General features: G+C 52.1%; 6 protein-coding genes across 6 annotated transcripts; 5 read left to right on the plus strand and 1 right to left on the minus strand.

Moving 5' to 3' along the window:
* Positions 1-66: 66 nt before the first annotated feature.
* SCP_1702610 (hypothetical protein) lies at positions 67-456 on the plus strand (the record flags this gene model as incomplete). Its single annotated transcript, XM_027765047.1, has 3 exons — positions 67-79; positions 151-159; positions 218-456. The coding sequence occupies 3 exons, from the start codon at positions 67-69 to the stop codon at positions 454-456; spliced, it is 261 nt and encodes an 86-aa protein (XP_027620848.1).
* A 172-nt stretch (positions 457-628) lies between these two features.
* On the minus strand, positions 629-4,074 carry SCP_1702620 (Putative AC transposase OS=Zea mays PE=2 SV=2; the record flags this gene model as incomplete). The annotated part of the gene is made up of 12 exons (XM_027765048.1): positions 629-855; positions 908-1,109; positions 1,168-1,343; positions 1,401-1,623; positions 1,674-2,318; positions 2,370-2,504; positions 2,554-2,632; positions 2,688-2,815; positions 2,872-3,359; positions 3,411-3,602; positions 3,663-3,911; positions 3,969-4,074. The coding sequence occupies 12 exons, from the start codon at positions 4,072-4,074 to the stop codon at positions 629-631; spliced, it is 2,850 nt and encodes a 949-aa protein (XP_027620849.1).
* Positions 4,075-4,984: 910 nt separating this feature from the next.
* Positions 4,985-6,546, plus strand: SCP_1702630 (hypothetical protein; the record flags this gene model as incomplete). The annotated part of the gene is made up of 2 exons (XM_027765049.1): positions 4,985-5,978; positions 6,032-6,546. The coding sequence occupies 2 exons, from the start codon at positions 4,985-4,987 to the stop codon at positions 6,544-6,546; spliced, it is 1,509 nt and encodes a 502-aa protein (XP_027620850.1).
* A 7,432-nt stretch (positions 6,547-13,978) lies between these two features.
* SCP_1702640 (hypothetical protein) lies at positions 13,979-14,410 on the plus strand (the record flags this gene model as incomplete). Its single annotated transcript, XM_027765050.1, has 1 exon — positions 13,979-14,410. One exon carries the CDS (start codon positions 13,979-13,981, stop codon positions 14,408-14,410), a length of 432 nt encoding a protein of 143 aa, XP_027620851.1.
* Positions 14,411-15,841: 1,431 nt separating this feature from the next.
* On the plus strand, positions 15,842-16,405 carry SCP_1702650 (hypothetical protein; the record flags this gene model as incomplete). The annotated part of the gene is made up of 1 exon (XM_027765051.1): positions 15,842-16,405. The coding sequence occupies one exon, from the start codon at positions 15,842-15,844 to the stop codon at positions 16,403-16,405; it is 564 nt and encodes a 187-aa protein (XP_027620852.1).
* A 327-nt stretch (positions 16,406-16,732) lies between these two features.
* Positions 16,733-17,477, plus strand: SCP_1702660 (hypothetical protein; the record flags this gene model as incomplete). The annotated part of the gene is made up of 2 exons (XM_027765052.1): positions 16,733-17,186; positions 17,254-17,477. 2 exons carry the CDS (start codon positions 16,733-16,735, stop codon positions 17,475-17,477), a joined length of 678 nt encoding a protein of 225 aa, XP_027620853.1.
* Positions 17,478-19,008: the final 1,531 nt, after the last annotated feature.

Here is a 19,008-nt window from a genome sequence, read left to right on the forward strand (position 1 = left end):
TGATTTGCAGGCAGAATTTGTCATATTCGTGAGAGAGGTAGTATTAGGACGCAAAACTTTCGTTCAATGACCATTTTTGGTAAGCCCGTCAGGCGCTTATCACGATGTGGCAATCCACAGACCCCTGATGTCAGCCTTGTATTCGACTAGAACAAGCGAGTTCTTTAACGTTTTACTGCTATCCTTTTTATACTGACCCGTTCGTATACTCGTCTAGTGATTTCTTCGGCATTCCTCGAAGAGTGTATCACCCTAGCCAGGCAGAACAGCCAGGGCCCTACCAGCTCCCCCACCGACACGGACTTCTCCGACCTCAGTCTCGATGACAAATACGCCTCGAGCGTCTCTTCTGGCTCCCCTCCCCACGTTATCTCCAAGGTCGAGGCCACCCTCTACTATGCGGGGATCTCCCGTTCCCCCCCCAAGCTGGTCTACCTAGGGAGTGACATGGGTTAACCCGGGTTAGATCCGGGTCAAACCCGCAGGTAATTACCATCGAGAGGTCCTGACCGTACCCAACCCGTACCCGTAGACTTTCACCCGGGTTAACCTGCGGGTCGCAGGTGGGTTACCTGCGGGTAACCCGCACTACGTTCTCGTTATTATTCAATAAAACTATTTCTGTGTGCTACAAATCGACGTCCATCACTTCCCGCTCCTTGCCCTTTGCACTCGTTGACCGTTTTTTACCGCCAATAAAGCTGGCACATGTCTTTGTATCCTGCAATAGAGGAGTTCCTGCCCACGACCCAACTGCCACCTGAGCTTTGAATGACTGAGACGAGGTTTGGTGCTGAAGGTGGTTGACAGTCAGACGGCCTCCGGAAAAGGCTCGCTCGGCATCTACAGATGATGCTTGCAACAGGCATCAGATTCAGACTATGTATAGCTGGAAAGAAGATCGTACCGGGTGCAGTGAGGAAGTCGAGCGCCATTCGAGCAAGGCGAGGACGCGTTTTCGATGCTTGTGCCCAATATGCCAAGACTCCGCCAGCCTGTTTGACATCATCTCTTGAGACAAGCGGGGACTCCAGATAGGCATCTATGCTGTCAATGGGATGTGTGCTGGTTGAGGGCTCATTCCGGAATGAGCTTGCCCACTTTCCTCTCTAGTGGATGAGGTTAGGCCACTCAGTGTTGCTCTTCGGCATCAAAGAGACGTCATACCTTCGATGTGGATGCCATCACTGAAACAGTGGGAGTGTTCACAGACATGTCATTTGAGTCACCAGCATAAGATTCGGTCCAGCGCGCTCGTAGGATGTGCGCTGCTTCCGTATGATCTTCTGCTCGCCAATCGGGGTTCTTGTTGAACCACTCGAGCTTCTTGTCAGGACACATGGCTGGTCAGTACAAATGAGATTAGTGATAATGGTCACAGCAACGCAGAGTGGACAAACCAATAGCGATCCGGTATACATCCGTGTCGTCGGTCAATGCATAGTACTTCCCGACGACAAGCAGGCTAGCCTGTGCTGCGATGCAGATGACAGACGGCAACTCCATGTCCACATCATCGCGGACTGCCGTAAGTTGATGTTCGAGCTGCTCCAGCATCGGGACTGTCTCGTGTATCAAGGGAACTTCGGCTTGTGAGAAGAGGTCCGTGAGATCTTGGAAGATCTACCTCGACGTCAGGTCTCAAATCCATCTACCGAGTAACTGTGACGTACCTCAAGAACTGGCCCCAACTGCTTAGCCAGCGACCATTGTTCCCTAGTCAGCGCGTACCCCTGTAGCTCATTCTTCAGGTCACTAGTAAGCTGTCGCACAGGAGTCTCGAAGTGGATGTGCGCATTCAGACATGCGAAATCACTGTTCCATCTCGTGGCTACTCGACGGTCAAGAGCCTTCTTGCTTCCGACAAGGTCTGCTTGGGCATCAACTAACTTCTCGAATTTCTCCTGCAGGGTGGGTGAATCATGAAGGTGACGAGCGAGTCCTGCTACCTTGGTAAATAGACTCTGTGCATCGGATTCTTCTTGTGCGGTCATTGTAATATGGTAGTCTTCCCGTGCAATGCGAATTGCTTGAGCATGTACCGAACTTACCGCAGCCTCATCGTGAGCAGCCTTCCCATCATCAAGAGCAGAGATATCATCATCTTCATGGGTGCCATCCACTGTCTCGTCAATGATATGCAAAGGGTCCCCGTAATCAAGCACCACCTCTTGAGTCTCGGGCTCTCCGGGTGGCGGTGCTTCAGGTGCAGATGCTTGCTGGCGTGCACCAGCACCACGTCGTTTGCGCTTCGATCCCGCGGCGACCTTCACGACCTTCTTCTTCTTGGGCTGCCTAAAGAAGAATGAGATGAATGCCTGTCGACGGCTGTTAGTGGTAAAATCAATGAGAACGTGCACCAGGCTTACCTTGGCAATGAGATTTACTGTATGCGGGAAGCAATGAGTGCGCGACATGGCACCACGGAAACTATCAACGAGTGGCTCCAGCTCAGTAGCGGTCGCATCGCAGTTACTCGCATTGTCCATGCAGAGTGTGTGCAGCTGAATACAGTATCAGTGCATGTGAATTTATGCAGCGGAGCATACTTACCTTCTTCTGGAGGCCGAATCGTTTCACGCAGTCCGCCACCTTCTGCGCAAGATACAGGCCAGTATGCCTTTCAGTTAAGCTATGAGAATGGGCTGTGAGGATCAAGAACACTGGAGATATTAGGAATGACTTACCGAACGAACTCCAAGATGGAGCGCCAGAGTTTGTCGCCATCAAACCAGATTACCACGATGCCAAGATATGACGCCACGAAAGGCGCCGTCCACCCGTCAATAACGAGGTGAATGGCTCCGTCGAGTTTCTGTAAACACTATATGTTAGCGTCAGGTAGAGATCGTTCAGCTGGGGAGTACTAACCGAGAAGTATTCTTTGATGAACTTAGAGCCTTCTTGGTAGATCTGCTGCACATCCTGTGAGACCATGTGTGGCGTGGGTACCTTAGTTCCTGGGCGAAGAAGCTCCACTTCTTCAAGGTAATATGGGTCCGCGACACTGTGGAAAGGCCGGCGCGATGCAGCGCAGCGCAGCGCCACGATGGCTCGGTGAGCCCTTTCGGAATACCTGGAGATTGTGTTCATCAGAGTCTGCTGCGCACCCGCATGGGGGTCATCTGATGGCCCGACACCTCGCCGCTTGAAGCAGGCTTTCGTGGAGCGGTCAAGGTTCTTCGTGCCTTGGCTTGTCTTGCTCCGCTCGCGATACTGGGTTCGGTGGTTAGCGGGATCATATTTACATTTGAAGCAGAAGAGGAGATGGTCGGCCTTGCCATCCTTCGTGAAGTTCCGCTCGAGAGTAATATTATAGTGATCATATGCATTCGACTTCCATGCACTACGCACGAGAGCTTCGAACGCAAACTGTCAGCAATGTTCTGCAAGCATATTTTGAGGCATACCAATGATTTCGTCGTCAGGCATATCCCAAACCTCCAAGTCGGAAGAGGTATGACTCTTCCGCTTTCGCTGTTTCGGCGGAGATACAATGACCACGGCCGACGGTGATGACGTACGAGCAAGACCAGTGCGTGCTCGTGTGTTCTTTGCAGGAGAGTCGTCCGAGGATGGACTTAGTGCAGTGGAAGGCCGCGCTCACTTACGCGATGGAGTGTGCAGCTCACTTGGTGCGGTAGAAGGCCGTGCTCGCTTACGTGATGGAGTGTGTGGCTCCCTGCTTGGTGACGGTGACGAGGAGGGGTTGGATCCACCAAGGACACGTATGCGAACATGAACGTGAGACATCGGGCCCAACCCAAGCTCTCCTAGTCGTTCGTGGAGCCGTAGCCACCGTGTGTGCGGTACCGCCGCATACAAGTAAAGGGATGTCTGGTCAGCTGGAACCAGGCATCTCCGCTTCAGCAAGCAGATGATATCCTGCACGGATGTGGAGTTCGTGACAACTATAAAAGCACAAATCAGTTCTCGATAGGCAATGGCCCGAAATTTAAAGGATTCACTCACGAAGAGGAACAGAATGCCCGCTTCCTGCACCAAGGACAAATATGGTATATGGTGCGAGGGAGATGACTTTGCGATAATGTCGTGGACACATCTTGGAGACATGGTGGCGGCGGTAGCGCACCCGAGCCGGGAACAGTCGATGGAGGGCAAGGAAGTGCGGGAATGAGAATCCCCCTTGTGTCTCATCAAATACTGTGTGTCAGAAATTTAGAATACTGCTCACCTAGTAGCAGTGAAGCTACAGTGAGGTAGCCATGAATCAAAGTGCCAATAAACGCAATATCATGATAGAAATCAGTAGTACTATCAACCAGGAGAAGACGCAGTGCAATGCAAGCCGGCACAGTCGAGATAATAGGGAGGAGAACAAGAATGGCTATGATCATATACCATGCATTGCACCGATAGCTGATACTTCGGGTTGTTGTGGCATGAAGAGCTGGAGAGCTCTTCACACTGGAACTCATCATGTACAAATGGGTTCCCTGGCGGTGGAGCTGCAGTCAGTCAAGCACACCATATATATACACCATAATATCATATTGGAAAATGCTGGGCACCAAAGCTTTGCAGAGAACCCGACAGGATTGCCAGGATCGTGAACTAGTGGAAAAATTGCCATGGTGAGGAATGGAATGAGGGCGAAAACAGAAGATACTAGGACAGAATTAGGCAGACCAAGCGCATCGTTGTACTGCGCACTGCGATGAAAAGAGAATAGTGAAAGTGATTTCGACCACCGCGACTTGGCCGCGATAGTAGTTCGTCGTCTGCCATAGCAACAGGAGGAGAATTTCTGACGCTCCCCATAACAGGTAGCCACGGGTATACCCGGGCCTACCCGCCGTCACGGCCGGCATACCCGTACCCGATCCGGGTCTACAGGTGGGTCACCTGGGCTCTATACGGGTCACCCGTGCGGGTGTGACACGGGTCGGGTCACAGGTTTACCCGGGCAAGCACTACCCATGTCACTCCCTAGGTCTACCGCACGTCGAAGGATCCCTTTGTCATGCCCAAGGGACCAGAGGCGTATCGTCGCTTGAAGCACCTCTATCCAGTCTACGACCATAAGCTTGGCGACAAGTGGGAGGATGTCCGTCCCAAGGTTCGTGACCTTCTCGACAAGCAGCAGGTCCGCTTTTCGACCATCGACCTCGTCCGTTTCCGCACGGTCCCGATCCCGAACCAACAAATGCCTGCTGTTATCAGTCCCGTCGTGATCTGGGTCGGCGTTCTTCCCGATAGTCTCGCCGGTGAGGATGCGTTCAACTCAGCTAACGCCATACTCGCACTCCTCGAGGACGAGGACATTACAGCCGTCGACATCGAATTCCGGGAATCGGTGTTCAAGCGTTCAGCTAGTGCAGAGCTCTACGAACCTGCCTCGGACCTGGATGCAACCAGACACGTCATTGATCCTCTCACTACTGCGCTTGGACTTCCTATGGCTGCCGCGAAGACGCCCCACCTCCAGGGCACTATGGGCTTCTACTTCAATGACGGCGACGACCTCTACGGCGTTACGGCTCGCCACGTTCTCTTCCCGGCAGATGAGGACAATTCCGACTACACCTACAACCCCAGCGGGCCTCGTAAGAAAGTCCTCCTCATGGGCACCAAGGCGTGGGAGGACTACCTCAAGTCCGTCCAGATCCAGATCGGAAACCTTAGCACTGCGACGGAGATCCGCAGGGAGTCGATCGGGAGGTTGGAGGGGAGGGCGGAGGGCGATACCCCTGCTGCTAAGAAGGCGAAGAAGGAGCTGGAGAAGACTCGGGAGCTGCTGGAGGAGACGACCGACGCGATCAATGAGCTTCAGAAGCTCTACGAGAAGACGAAGAAGGACTTCGGTAAGCCGAGCCAGCGTGTGGTCGGTCACGTTGTCTGGTCGCCTGCTATCACTATCGGTACCGCTCCGCATGGCTTCACCAAGGACGTTTGCGTCATCAAGCTCGATAAGGCCAGGTTTTTGCATAACTTTAAGGGGAACGTTATTGACTTAGGTGCATGCTGATCTTTTTCACTAAAGGCGTCTGAATTAACTGTTTATATTCAGGGACGGAGATCGAGGCCGCCAAGTTCGTAAACAAGATGTATCCTCGCACGGACGCGCAGTCCGGCTTTGAGTACCCAGCCGAACGCCTCCTCGAGCTCAGGGGCATTCTCGCCGAGGATCGCATGCGGCATCCCGACACGAAGGACCACGACAGCGAAAACTGCCTCTACGTCATCAAGCGCGGCCTAACCACTCTCACCACGATTGGTCGTGCCACGGGATTCTTCTCCTGTGCGCGCGAGTACTTCGCCAACCAGACTCACCGGGACTCGATTGAATGGGCAATCCTCCCATACGACTCAGGCGTGTTCTCCAGGAGCGGAGACTCCGGATCGATGATTGCCTTCGGCACTGGCGAATTCGGTGGCCTCCTTACTGGCGGGTCTGGCAAGATGGAGTCGTCGGATATCACTTATGCCACGCCAATGTTCTGGCTCTGGCTCATCATCAAGGCCAAGTTCCTCAATGCCAACCTCTACCCGGTCTTCAACTACACTGCTAGACAGGAAGACTGAAGATTTGCCCAGGTTGATGGCCTTGTGGAAATCCGGAGACCAGTTTAGAAGATTTCCACAGGTCAACAAGACTTGTGGAGATCAAGAGGGCTCAGCCGGAGAATTCCGAGACCGGAGACCATAAATTGACATTTCTGAGAGCTTTTCTCATTTCAGAGACATTTTTTCTGGTCAGGAATGGACCTAGGACTATGCTGTTCAAAGTGTACAATTATTATTTTACATATATATGTGGGCCTTTTTTTGCACATGGCAGTTGGGTGCTTCATGAAGCCCATCCCACAGTCACATGGTGGATGTCATCACTCATGAGTCAGACCAATGTTGACAGTACTTGCTGTTGGACGATTATGCTACATGGCCAAAACAGTAAAGCACCAGAAAATCATTAGATGAAAAGGGTAGAAAAGATGGAAATATGTACCGATAGTGTTGTTGGTGGCTTGGCTTTTAAGCCCAAGCCAGGCCAAGCCGAGCCGTAGAAAGCCCGGCCAAGCCCGGCCAAAGCCGTCTGGAAGCCTTGCCACTGGGCCTGACTTGAGAATGCTCAAGTCCGAGCCGAGCCCGCGAGCCCGGGGCTTTCAGCGCTATGTGCAACAAAAATACAGGACTGCCTAACCCAACATCCGGCCTCATTCACACCTCACTGCTACCTTTGCTGGCACTCCTGGGCATACCAGAAAATTCCTCACTTTCACTATGACGACCCCTTCTGTGATATGCTCTTTTTTCCCCCAAAGGTGAGTATCTTCATGAAGGTATGATGATATTGAAACCCTTATGAACATTCATAGACTGGCACAACTCACCTATAATGCTATCCTAAAGGCTGCCAGTCAAGTTGAGCTGTCAATTTCTTATTGATCAACTATCTGAGTAGGTCACCTAGTAGCTACATATAAAATATTTTTTTTCTTCAGCAGGCCCTGGCTTGAGCCCAAGCCAAGCCTGAGCCAAGCCCAAGCCCTACCATCAGGCCTAGTTTGGAGTTTGATGAAGCCCAAGCCTGCTAAAGCCAAGCCAAAGCCAGGGCTTTCAGGCCAAGCCAGGCCCTCAATAACACTACGTACCGAAATACAGCCCTCGTGTGATGTTGCTTCAGGAATTTTCATGAGGCCTGAGATCGGACCAGATTTGGGTGGTCCGAATGGCCCCAGATTTCCAAGGCTGTAATGGGGTTTTGAACAGGTCGATTCCTGGGCTGTGAGAGGGTGGCTGAGGTGTTTGCATACAGCCTGATATTGTTGCTTCGACAGCAGCACCAGTTAGACACCGGTCATGGGATACCGAAATGACGCTTATACAACCCCCGGCCCTTGCTAGAGCATATCCCAGTCCTGTTTCTAACTCTGCGGATTACTTGTACAAGCTGCGACTCAGAAAATCTCTAAGTAGATACAAACTCTGAAGGGTTTTGTCAAGATTCTGCTGTGCTCTGCTTTATGCGCTCGTACTCTCACACCCTCTTCGTCCTCACCATCATCTGGTGACAACCTGCAGCTCCCGCTATCATCTTGAATCCTCTCCTAGTTGATCCCAGGCTTGGCAACATGTTTCCATTGAGGAGATTGTAGTTCCATCGCAAGCCGGAAAGGTGGAGTACGAGCAGAATCAAGTTCGCGTGGGGTCTGATATGCAATGAAGGAGAGGAGTCTATTCCAGAGGTATGAGGTGGATAGCCCAAAAGTGTAGCTAGGAAAATCTCTGTAGTCGCAATAATCGCTGGGAATGCATCAGAGTAAAATCGCACTGCTCTAAGGAGAACACTAAAATGCGGAAACATAAGACTGCCCAGAAAACGCACAAATGCAAGACTGCCCAAATGTAATGTGCCGCTGTTGTATTGCGGGGCACAAGTACCAAGCGGTACTTGTGCCCTAATCTTATCTAATCTCATCTTGTATTACATAACTGTTGTATACTGTTTGTACGCGCTCTGCGTGTATCGAGTGCGTGTCGGTGTGTTGAAGTCAGAGACTTAACACACCACGACCTTGATACACGCACCACACTTCAGAATAGAGCTTGGTGCACTGTATCTGAGGTTTGGTGTGATAAGATCTCCCCCCCCATTACACTTTTTTACAGTCCAATTCGCCCTGCGAAAAATTCTATTCAACAGCAAAGACCCTCATCAAGAAATCAAGAACCTTAACTTGCCACCTAATGGCAAGTCAAGGCCCCAAAAACACACGGATAACACGCTCCCAGTCAAGACAGGCAGAGCACGTGGCTCTGGCAGACATGGCCGAGAGCGCACCCCATGATGACATGCACGCGGACACTGGCACGCCAGCCCCAGAAATAACGGACCGTGGGCAAGAACTGGCATCACCAGCCCCACGATCCTTTACACTGTCGTACGTCGAACCCCCACGCTCAACATGAGGAGGCCGAACGGATGAGCAGCAGCGGGAATCCGCCTCTGACCGTAATGTCAGAATGCCAGTGAGATCCACTGGATCTCACCAGGCCAGCGAAGAAACGGAAATGACAAGAATGAGAAGGATGCCATGGCATCCTTCGCATTACTCGCAGAGATTTCTGTTCCCCACCCTGCCAGTGCAACCGATATCTTCCCTAGTGGACAAAATACGTAGCACTAAGGATAGAGCCCCAGGAAGCACTGCAAGCACGAGCTCATCAGAAAGTGTGTGCAGAGAGAGAGCCCGAGAGGCACTCCAGTGGGCTCGAGAAGAGGCGAACTGCAAACTCGACGCACTGCAAGAGAAGCAAGAACGCGAGATGCAGGCCATTCATGAGACACACGAATGGACCCGCCAAGCGCAGAACGAGCAGTTTGAAAGGATAATGGACAAACTTGAGAATTCCTCAGGAGACGAAGTTGACCCAATGGATCAACCCGTCCCCTCGGGAATGAGGAACTCCATCGAAGAGATAGCGGTAGAGTGAGGATTATACCCCTCAGAGGTCAAGGACCCGACAGCAGGTGCTCCCAATATAATTATCGAGAGCGCGTACTGTCAGTTGGCCCGACCGCAGCAAGAGGGAGAGCTGGATGAGGATTACAATCAAAGGGTGCTAATATACACCAGATACTTGGACCGGATGGCCTCAGAGTCCAAAAGGGCATTGAGGGCATTTGGAGTACAACCGTCAGTATCATCGACACCTTGCGCGATGTGGGGATCACTCCAATCCGGAACGGCTCCAGTAGCAGCTCCTGAAGGTGACCCCGGAAGAGATGATTCAGACGACTCCAGTCCATACCCCGGAGATGACGGGAACGATTTCGACCATTTTAGAAGAAATGGTCGAAGGCCCGCAACACCACCCCAGAGACACCGACCTGGAGGACAACGGCTACCGTGATCCAATGGATCGACTCCGCCACCACTGCCTCCTCGACCAATGCGACCTACAGGACCTGGATACCCCTGTGGGCTGCAAGGGCAGCCCATGGCGGGAACAAACACATGACCTACAAGACCGACACAAGGTCCTGCAGTGAACACAATGACAGCTATGCAACAGCCCAATGTTGCTCGGAACGTAACATTCCAATCGGGAGTGACCCAGCCAAACTCAGCAGTCACTACCACAGTGAACTGACCCCCTTGATTCCCGGGAATGAATACAACAGCCGCACCAGGTACGCACACAGGCCATGCGACCGTACAACGATCACATGGCCCAGGAGCGATACCTCCAGATATGTCTCCCGCAATCAAGAGGATCCATACAATGGTGGACGAGATGGTATCAAGAGATCCCATCGACGAACCACCAGCATAGCTCAGAGTCACCAAGATGCCTCCACCGCCGCAATACAATGGGAAGGACGATCTTGATGCATTCGAGGTCTGGCTACAGAAATTGCTGGAATACTTCAAGACTCTCCGCATCACTGGCAATGCCATGGATGCGGATCACCTGTGGATATTGGGGCAAAGCCTTAAAGATGATGCCGCCAACTGGTTCTTTCTGAATGTGCAGTCACCGAACCGCGAAGTATGACAATGGTACTTTGAGGATGCAGTGATGCACCTCCACTGACGATTCCTACACAAGGACTCGGAACTGATAGCATCCGAGAAGTACGACAAGGCGACGTACAGCTTATCACGTGGTGGCGTGAGTGAGCTATACGATAGGCTATTACACCATGCAGATTGCATGGTGCAATACCCGATGGAATATGCATTCCGGAAAAGGTTTATGGACACGTTACCGCTACCGATGGTAGAAGTAATGCATCTAGCCCACCTACTATCACCTGAGAAACACACCATCGATACACTGTATCGATTGGCCTTGGCGATCGAACAGGGCAACGGATGGCTGGACCAATACCGTACATACAAGGACCGCCGACAGCCTCAGAAGACCGGGGACCATACGGGGACCCGGATTTCAAGTAAGGCCATGTCATTCCTCGTGCCGATGATATCATTGACGGGAGATACACGACCTACCTATTGCCCGCAAGGACAAGGACGAGGAGGGGCACACCCAGGACATGCATGGCAGGCTGGTAATGCTGGCCATAGAATGATGAACCCACACGATGGACAACGTCATGGGGGTGGTCGTTCTACTGCAAACCCGGCAGTCTCGGGATTGAGACCACCAGCGAATAACAAGGCAACGAATGCAAACGTCACTTGTTATTCTTGCGGTGGCAAGGGCCACTTCTCGACAAACCCGACATGCCCGAACTATGGTAAACCTCGGCCAGCGCGACTACACGCACAACGTGTAGTCGATGACCGCTCCGAGGATGAGGAACAGGCAAACTAAGAACCGGCGGAACCAGAGGCTGCAGTTCAGGAGCTGGCTCCACAGGAGACGACTTCCGAAACTGATGGAAATGAAGGGCCATACCAGAATGACACAGGATATCAAACATATCCTGAGTCGGACTGGGCTCCAGAGGGATCACAGTACTCATCGGCAGATGAGTGTGAACCCCCATCTGGAGACGATGGCTGGACTGATGACTACAACGTTTGCCTGGGATCGATGAGATTCGGCGCCATGCATCAACACAAGCCTGGAAAGTGTACGCAGACTGTACACCTCCATGCTAGTGAACCCGCAACAGACGCACGATCCTCAAGGAATGCATGGCTGTACGACTCACGTCTATGACGCCTGACTGATCCAGCCATGCAGCCTCAGTGAAACCCGCAGACACAATGAACACTATGTGCAGAGGTCTTGATCAATGGGATCAAGACCTATACACTATTCGACTTGGGGTGTACAACGGACTCCATTTCTCCGGAGATGGCGTACATCTCGAAGGTGGACTGAATCGACCTGGATGACCAAATAGGTCTCCAACTGGGCACCAAGGGAAGCAGGACGTGCATCAATTATGGTGCACTACCCACAATCTCCATAGGCCCAGTAAAGGCACAACACTACCTAGACGTCGTCGATATCAATAGATATGATGCCGTACTAGGCACAGTGTTCATGCATAAATATAGCATGGTCCTCGACTTCGAGAACTGCACCATATCAATTTAACAACAAAAGATACCAACCTATGCAGAAGTGGACGAGGCCACAATCCTTGTGAATCACAAGGATATGTCGCACTCACACTACCGCGTGCACAACAACGTTGGTACCCTTATCATTATAACCCCGGAGAACCCACAATAGGACCCCACAACGAGACCAATGGCCGCGAAGCCGCCCCAGTCTCATGGTGCGAACCCAGGGACAGTCCTAAGAGGGGAGGGGAATGATGGAAATGTCAAGGCGAAAGAAAAATCAACCACGAGAAACAGGAAACAGCCCAAAAAGGACTGTTTCCCTGACATCTCGGAGAAGTTCACACCAACTAGACACTCAATGAACGAACCACGACGGGACCGGTTCAGTCAGCCAAACCCATTAGGTCTAAATGACTTAATGGTGTTCGCACTGAACGAACATCGTAAAGACGAAGAAATTCACGCCACATTCGTAGAATCCTCAGATGCAATAGCATCCAAGGAGAAACTACAAGAACACCGAAAAGCCTGGATTGAGAAGATGAGGGACATAATGTGCCCCCCGCCCCCAATCCTTTCACCATTCCATGAAATTAACCATTGAATACTGCTCATCAATAACGATGAGCAGTATCGACAGCGATTACCGAGATGTGCCGATGCAATGAAGCCATTGCTCCTAACCAAGATCCAATGATACCAGGACACTGGCTGGTGGGAGTCCAAGCAGGCTCTCCAGGCAGCGCCCATGATATGTATTATGAAGAAGAGTGGAAAATTATGGACAGTTGTCGACGCGCGTAAACGCAACGACAACACCGTAAAGGACGTAACTCCGTTCCCGGACCAGGACCAGATACGCATGGACGTGCCTCGTGCCAAATACCGGTCGAAGATTGACTTGTCCGATGCATATGAACAAATATATGTGGCGGCAGAGGACGTCTGGAAAACAGTGTTCTCCACCCCATACGGTACATTCGTAAGTCATGTCATGCAACAAGGTGATTGTAATGCCCCAGCAACATTCCAAAGCCTCATGACATTGATATTCTGTGACTGCATCGGACAATACGTTCACGTATACCTCGATGACATATTCGTGTTCTCCGACACAATCGAAGAACACGAATGTCATTTGAAAATTGTATTCTGTAAGCTGAGGGAGGCAAAGCTCTACCTTAGCGAAATGAAGTGCGACCTATACACATGGAGCATGGACTGCCTAGGTCATCTAATTGATGACCGAGGACTCCACGCAGACTCAGACAAGATGAGCCGTATTCGCGAATGGCGAATACCTTGATCTTACAAAGAAGTACAATGATTCCTAGGGCTCGTGAACTACCTAGGACACTTCATGCCCGATGTAATGGTGTACACTTCACCGTTGTCGAACATGGCTCACAACAACTGAGCATTCGTATGGCACCCAATGCACACCAAATGCTTTGAAATGATCAAAGCTTTGGCATGCAAGGCACCCATCCTGAAGCCAATCGACCCACATCAACCAGAACCCATCTGGGTGATATCCAATGTGTCGTTATACGGTGTTGGAGCGATGTATGGACAGGGACCAGACTGGCGAACCTGTCGCCCAGCTGGCTTCCTGTCAAAGAAATTCATGAGTGCGCAACGTGCTTATAAAACATATGAGCATGAGGCACTCGCGATACTGGAAGCTCTCCTCAAGTGGGAGGACAAACTACTTGGTCGACTGATAATGATTGCGACTGACCATCAGGCATTGAAGTATTTCGAAGGCATAACCAATCCAATGAATAGACAGATTCGTTGGAACAAGTACATGTCTCGATTTCAATACAAGATCCAGTATGTAGAAAGCGCGACCAATAAGGTCGCAGACTGTCTATTGAGGTACTACGAGAACGACAATGCGGATAAATTCGCACCCATCCAGGACTATGCGAACACAAACATTCGTCTAGACCCTGAGTGGGATGACCTACCCCCATATTGCTGAGCTGCGTGTCGGAATAATCCAGCGCTCAGCACAGCTGCCCAAGGATGTGCAGGAGTCAAGGGATCAGGAGGCCAGTGAGATGGCCTCCCACCTGCCCCTAGTGACACCAACTCCAGGTGCAAAGGATGAGGACCCGACAATAGCAGAATCACGTACCAACGGACCTCCACTGAAGGCCCATTTGGAACAGGATACCCCATTTCTGGCCACAGTCCAAAAGGGCTACGGCGAGGACCCGTTATTTAGGAAGGTCGTTGAATCCCCAATGGAATTCAGCACCTTCATAATCCGGGACAAGACCATATATACGAAGAACCGCCAGAATGAAGAAGTTATCTGCATCCCGAGGGTCCTGTACCGTCATCGAATGATGACCGAGATCATCATCGATAGAGGGCACATGACATAGGACACTACGGCCCACAAAAGATGTCGGAATACATCTGATGGTGGTTCTGGTGGCCTAGGATCGGAAGCAACATCGAAAAATTCTGCGTGATGTGCGAGGCCTGCCAAAGGGCAAAACCTCGCAATCACTTGCAAGTGGGACTACTTCATTCCTTGCCAATTCCACGGTTTCCGTGGAATTCAAAAGCAATGGACCTCGTCGGTCTGTTTCCATGATCAAAGGGATATGACTACCTATGGGTAGTCATATGCCACCTTACATCAATGGTACACCTGGTCCCCGTGAATATGACGAGCATGGCCTCAGACATAGCTGAGCTCTATGTCCGAGAAATTGTGCGACTGCATGGGATGCCCGAGTCCATCGTCTCGGACCGGGACTTGAAGTTCATGTCAAAATTTTGGCATGAACTACATCGACTCCTGGGTGCGAAGTTACTCATGTTGATGTTGTTCCATCCGCAAACCAACGGGCTGTCCGAGTGGACCATCTGATCAGTATCCCAAATCCTATGGTCCATCGTGTCTCCCAATCAATTAGATTGGATAGACAAGATCCCGATGGTTGAGTTCACGCTGAACTCAGCCACGAGCATGACCACAGGATTTGCCCCATTCAAACTTAATTATGGATACTTGTCGCGAATGATTGGAGGCCTGCACGGAACCACAAAATTTGTGGGCATGCAGGAATTTGCCCAATGAGCACTGGCCAACCTCGAGGTGGCGCACAATGCCATCATCGAGAGCTGTACACACCAAACGTTCCAAGCCAATAAACTACGGCAGAAGGAGCTGGAGTTTATGACTGGATCAAAGGTGTATCTATCCGCGCAGAACCTCGCACTACCTAAAGGTCATGCGAGGAAGCTGATGCCCAAATTTATTGGACCATGTGAAATCACTGACATTCATGCGGCAACCTCTAACTACACATTAGAGTTACCACAAGAACTGAAGGACCGGCGTATCCTACCTACATTCCACGTTTCGCTACTCCAATGACACGAGTCCAATGATAATGTGTTGTTTCTGCACCGCGAGGCAAAGTCGTACTATGACTTTGGCAACGATGCGGAGATGGAATGGCTGGTGGATGAAATTGTAGGCCATTGCTGGGATGGCAATAGAATCGAATTCCATGTGCGATGGATGCTAGGTGACTATACATGGGAGCCACATGCCCACTGCAAGGAATTGGCCGTGCTCGATGAGTACTTTACACTAATGGGTGTGAAGGACTGGAGAGCGCTGCCGCGCAAGACCACGCCACCTGTGAAATGAAGAAAAAATAACCACAAGTGGAGGATCGGATGTGTATAACATCAAAGGATGTACGCGTCGTGTCCACGTGACAGATCACGTGAGATGCTGGCACTTGCCCATATAACTACACGTGTGGCAAGGCCACCGCTCCCACACTCCTACCACCATGTCCCAACCAACCTTACCAATGGAAACCAATGATGATGAGGTGACAACAAGCCGCCCCACTGTGCAACAGCAAGATCGACCAAGGTCGACATCTCCGCGGCTCCAATATGGAGCTGTGGTGATGCCACAGGCCCCGCTGCAACCACCACTGCCACCGATCGCGATACGATCGATGGTGGCCCCAGCGATCACAGTGACATCAATAACCCCAGCACCAACAGGTGCTGGGAATGCATTGACAATGATGCCACCACCGCCGATCCCAACAGTGGTGGAAAGGTGGGTCTCATTTGGGACTCACCAGTTCACACTGTACCACATGGAGGTGTGTGCCATGTGTTATGCCTACCTTCAACATATCGCAATGGCACACAACACGGCCCCCTATCAGGAAGCCCACACAGATGCGCTCAATGCCAAGCAGCACCTGTTCTGGGAGCACTTCCAGACCTACACGGCCTTGGAAGGGGGAGGACGTGGTGACGCTCTCACGCAGCAATGCAACATGGAGCTGCAAGCGCAACTCCATGCGGCAGAAGCAGAAGCAACCACACAGCAATGACGAGTCAACAACTTACTAAGGGAGCACGAACACCTCCTCAGGCAGATCACATCGAGTTCCTAACCTTGATCGCCCTCGGACTATCGAGGGCAACTGAGCGGGGCTCCACGTAGACAACCATCCCTACTGGAATACCTACCTCCCCCGAGGGAGCGAAGGTATTCCCCCCCATCGATGAACAGCAGCTCGCGCCGGTACTCACCACCATCCAACGTGAGCGGATCGCGGTGTCGATCCCCGGCGCAATACTCGACCGGGGGAGCAAAGCGATACTCGCCCTACACCATGGCGAGTAGGCCGAGCTCGGCCACACACCATACCTCAGGAATGCCCCCGCCACCGAGACACATGCCCCCAGGGCCACCACCAAGGAGTGGTGCCCCTGGATCGCTGACTGGCCCTACCTCGGGACCGCCGGCTGGCTACATTCTGCGACCTCCAGTTGGTCCCGCTCCTGCCCCTGTAAAGTCGCACATGCAGCGGGCCTACGAGCACCTCGACAATGACGAGTCGGAGTCAGAGCCGTCCACAACAGATGACGACAATGAGCCCACCAACGCCGAGGTCCAGCGGCTCAACAAGCAGCACCAGAGGAACCGCGGCCCAATGAACTTGCCCAGGCAAGGAGTATCGAGGAGCGACGACAAGGGGAAGATAGTGCCATGGCCATCGGACACCGATAATGATGTCTCGCTGGCCCCGCACAACTGGCCTGATACGTTCCCCTACCGATCAACACGCAGCCATGAAAGGCGACCAAGTGGTACAACTTTGTACCCCAGTACGTCCACAACTCGCAGTGCATCATCGATGTGGCTCACAGTGGCAACGATGGCGCGTGCACCCAGGTGACCGACCTCATCTGGTAGATGCAGCAAGATGGACACTTGACCGTGTCCCATGGCATGATGAACCTGCTCATGTCATGGCGATGTCACAGCAGCTCTGGAGTGATATATCCGCCGATGGTTCCACCTCCCAGCCGGATGACCAACCCCACCAGCTCATCGACATTCGACAAGTGGGTGGCGTGGTATGCACAGAACCCGAGCCAGGTTCACTGGGCTGTTAGGCACTTGAACAATAACTGCTCGGAGGCCCCACTACACCAGGACCTGAAGGCGATGTGGCTTGCACGCCGCATGGCCCCCATCATCCCACTCAGCATACCTGCAATGGCCTGCAATGTGTTCATTAAGCACACTGCAGAGCTGTTCTAAATCCCCGGACTATACACGTGGATTGTACAGGTTGGGCATTACCCCATGGCAAACAACAATGAGCCGACTCTGTTCCCCCACTCATCCGCCCAAAATTCGTCCATATACGATGTTGCGCGATGGTATGCTGCCCATGAATTCCATCCCATGCAGATTGGATTCCTCGAGAAGTTCCACCATTGACACTGCAACTACGTCCTTGGATGGGTCCTTGAAGATGTGACCCCATTCGAGGGACACTTCCTGGCGGACCTTCGTGATGAATGCCCTCAGCCGGTACCCCCGACCCACGAGTTGTTATCACTCATCAACGAGGACATGGCGATGCAGCTGCCAGACCCCGAACCACCCACACTCGGCACTGGCAACACTCCTGCTGGCAGCAGTCAGCTGGGTCCCAACCCCAGAGAAACCCCTGAGGCTGGTGACCCTGACCACGACATGGGCGGCCACTAGCTCATGCTGGCGTGCCTCCCATTGACGTGCCGCTGTGGGCCATGGCTGGGGACGTGATGCATACCCTCCGTGTGCTCGCAACCAGCCTGTGTGTTCTGGCTGTGTCTGTCATCGCCTTTGCCCGTCGTCTTGCCTCATCCTGCCGCCCCACCTCACATCGCTGCCTGCATCATCCACTCGATGGCGCAGTCAGTGTTATGGTCCCGTGGAACGTGTCCAGTGGGGGAGGGTGTAACATGCCGCTGTTGTATTGCGGGGCACAAGTACCAAGTGGTACTTGTGCCCTAATCTTATCTAATCTCATCTTGTATTATGTAACTGTTGTATACTGTTTGTATGCACTCTGTGTGTATCGAGCGCGCGTCGGTGTGTTGAAGTCAGAGACTTAACACACCACGACCTTGATACACGCACGACACTCCAGAATAGAGCTTGGTGCACTGTATCTGAGGTTCGGTGTGATAAGATCTCACCCCCCATTACACCAAAGATGCACTAACTGGATGGGATGGGGATGTGAATGAGGCTTTCGCAAGTGTACCTTCCGGGATGGTGGGTTCTCTCTGACCTCTTCCCCTGCCCTCATACTGAAACTGGTCCTGACCTTTTCCTGCCCTTCTGATACTGCCCACTTCTGCTTAACAATCGCTCCATTGAATCACTGCCCATCACGCTATATCTCGCAATCCCATCCGCCTACACTCCTACTCAATCCAAGGGGTCGCCCATCACCGGTCCTGCCCGAGCGCCTAATAAGCACCTGCCTGCCTCGGAGGCATATCTCCCACCCTGAACTCAATCTCCCATCCATGGATGCCAGCGTCATCCTTCACATATATACGCTTGCGGAAGCCCTTCTTCACATTGAGATCTTTACCGAGCCCTTCGATCTGATCCTGTGGAAGGCATGGGCAGTCCAGATGCACA

The sequence above is a fragment of the Sparassis crispa genome, assembly GCF_003851025.1.
Source record: "Sparassis crispa DNA, contig_000016F, whole genome shotgun sequence".
NCBI classification, from domain to species: domain Eukaryota; kingdom Fungi; phylum Basidiomycota; class Agaricomycetes; order Polyporales; family Sparassidaceae; genus Sparassis; species Sparassis crispa.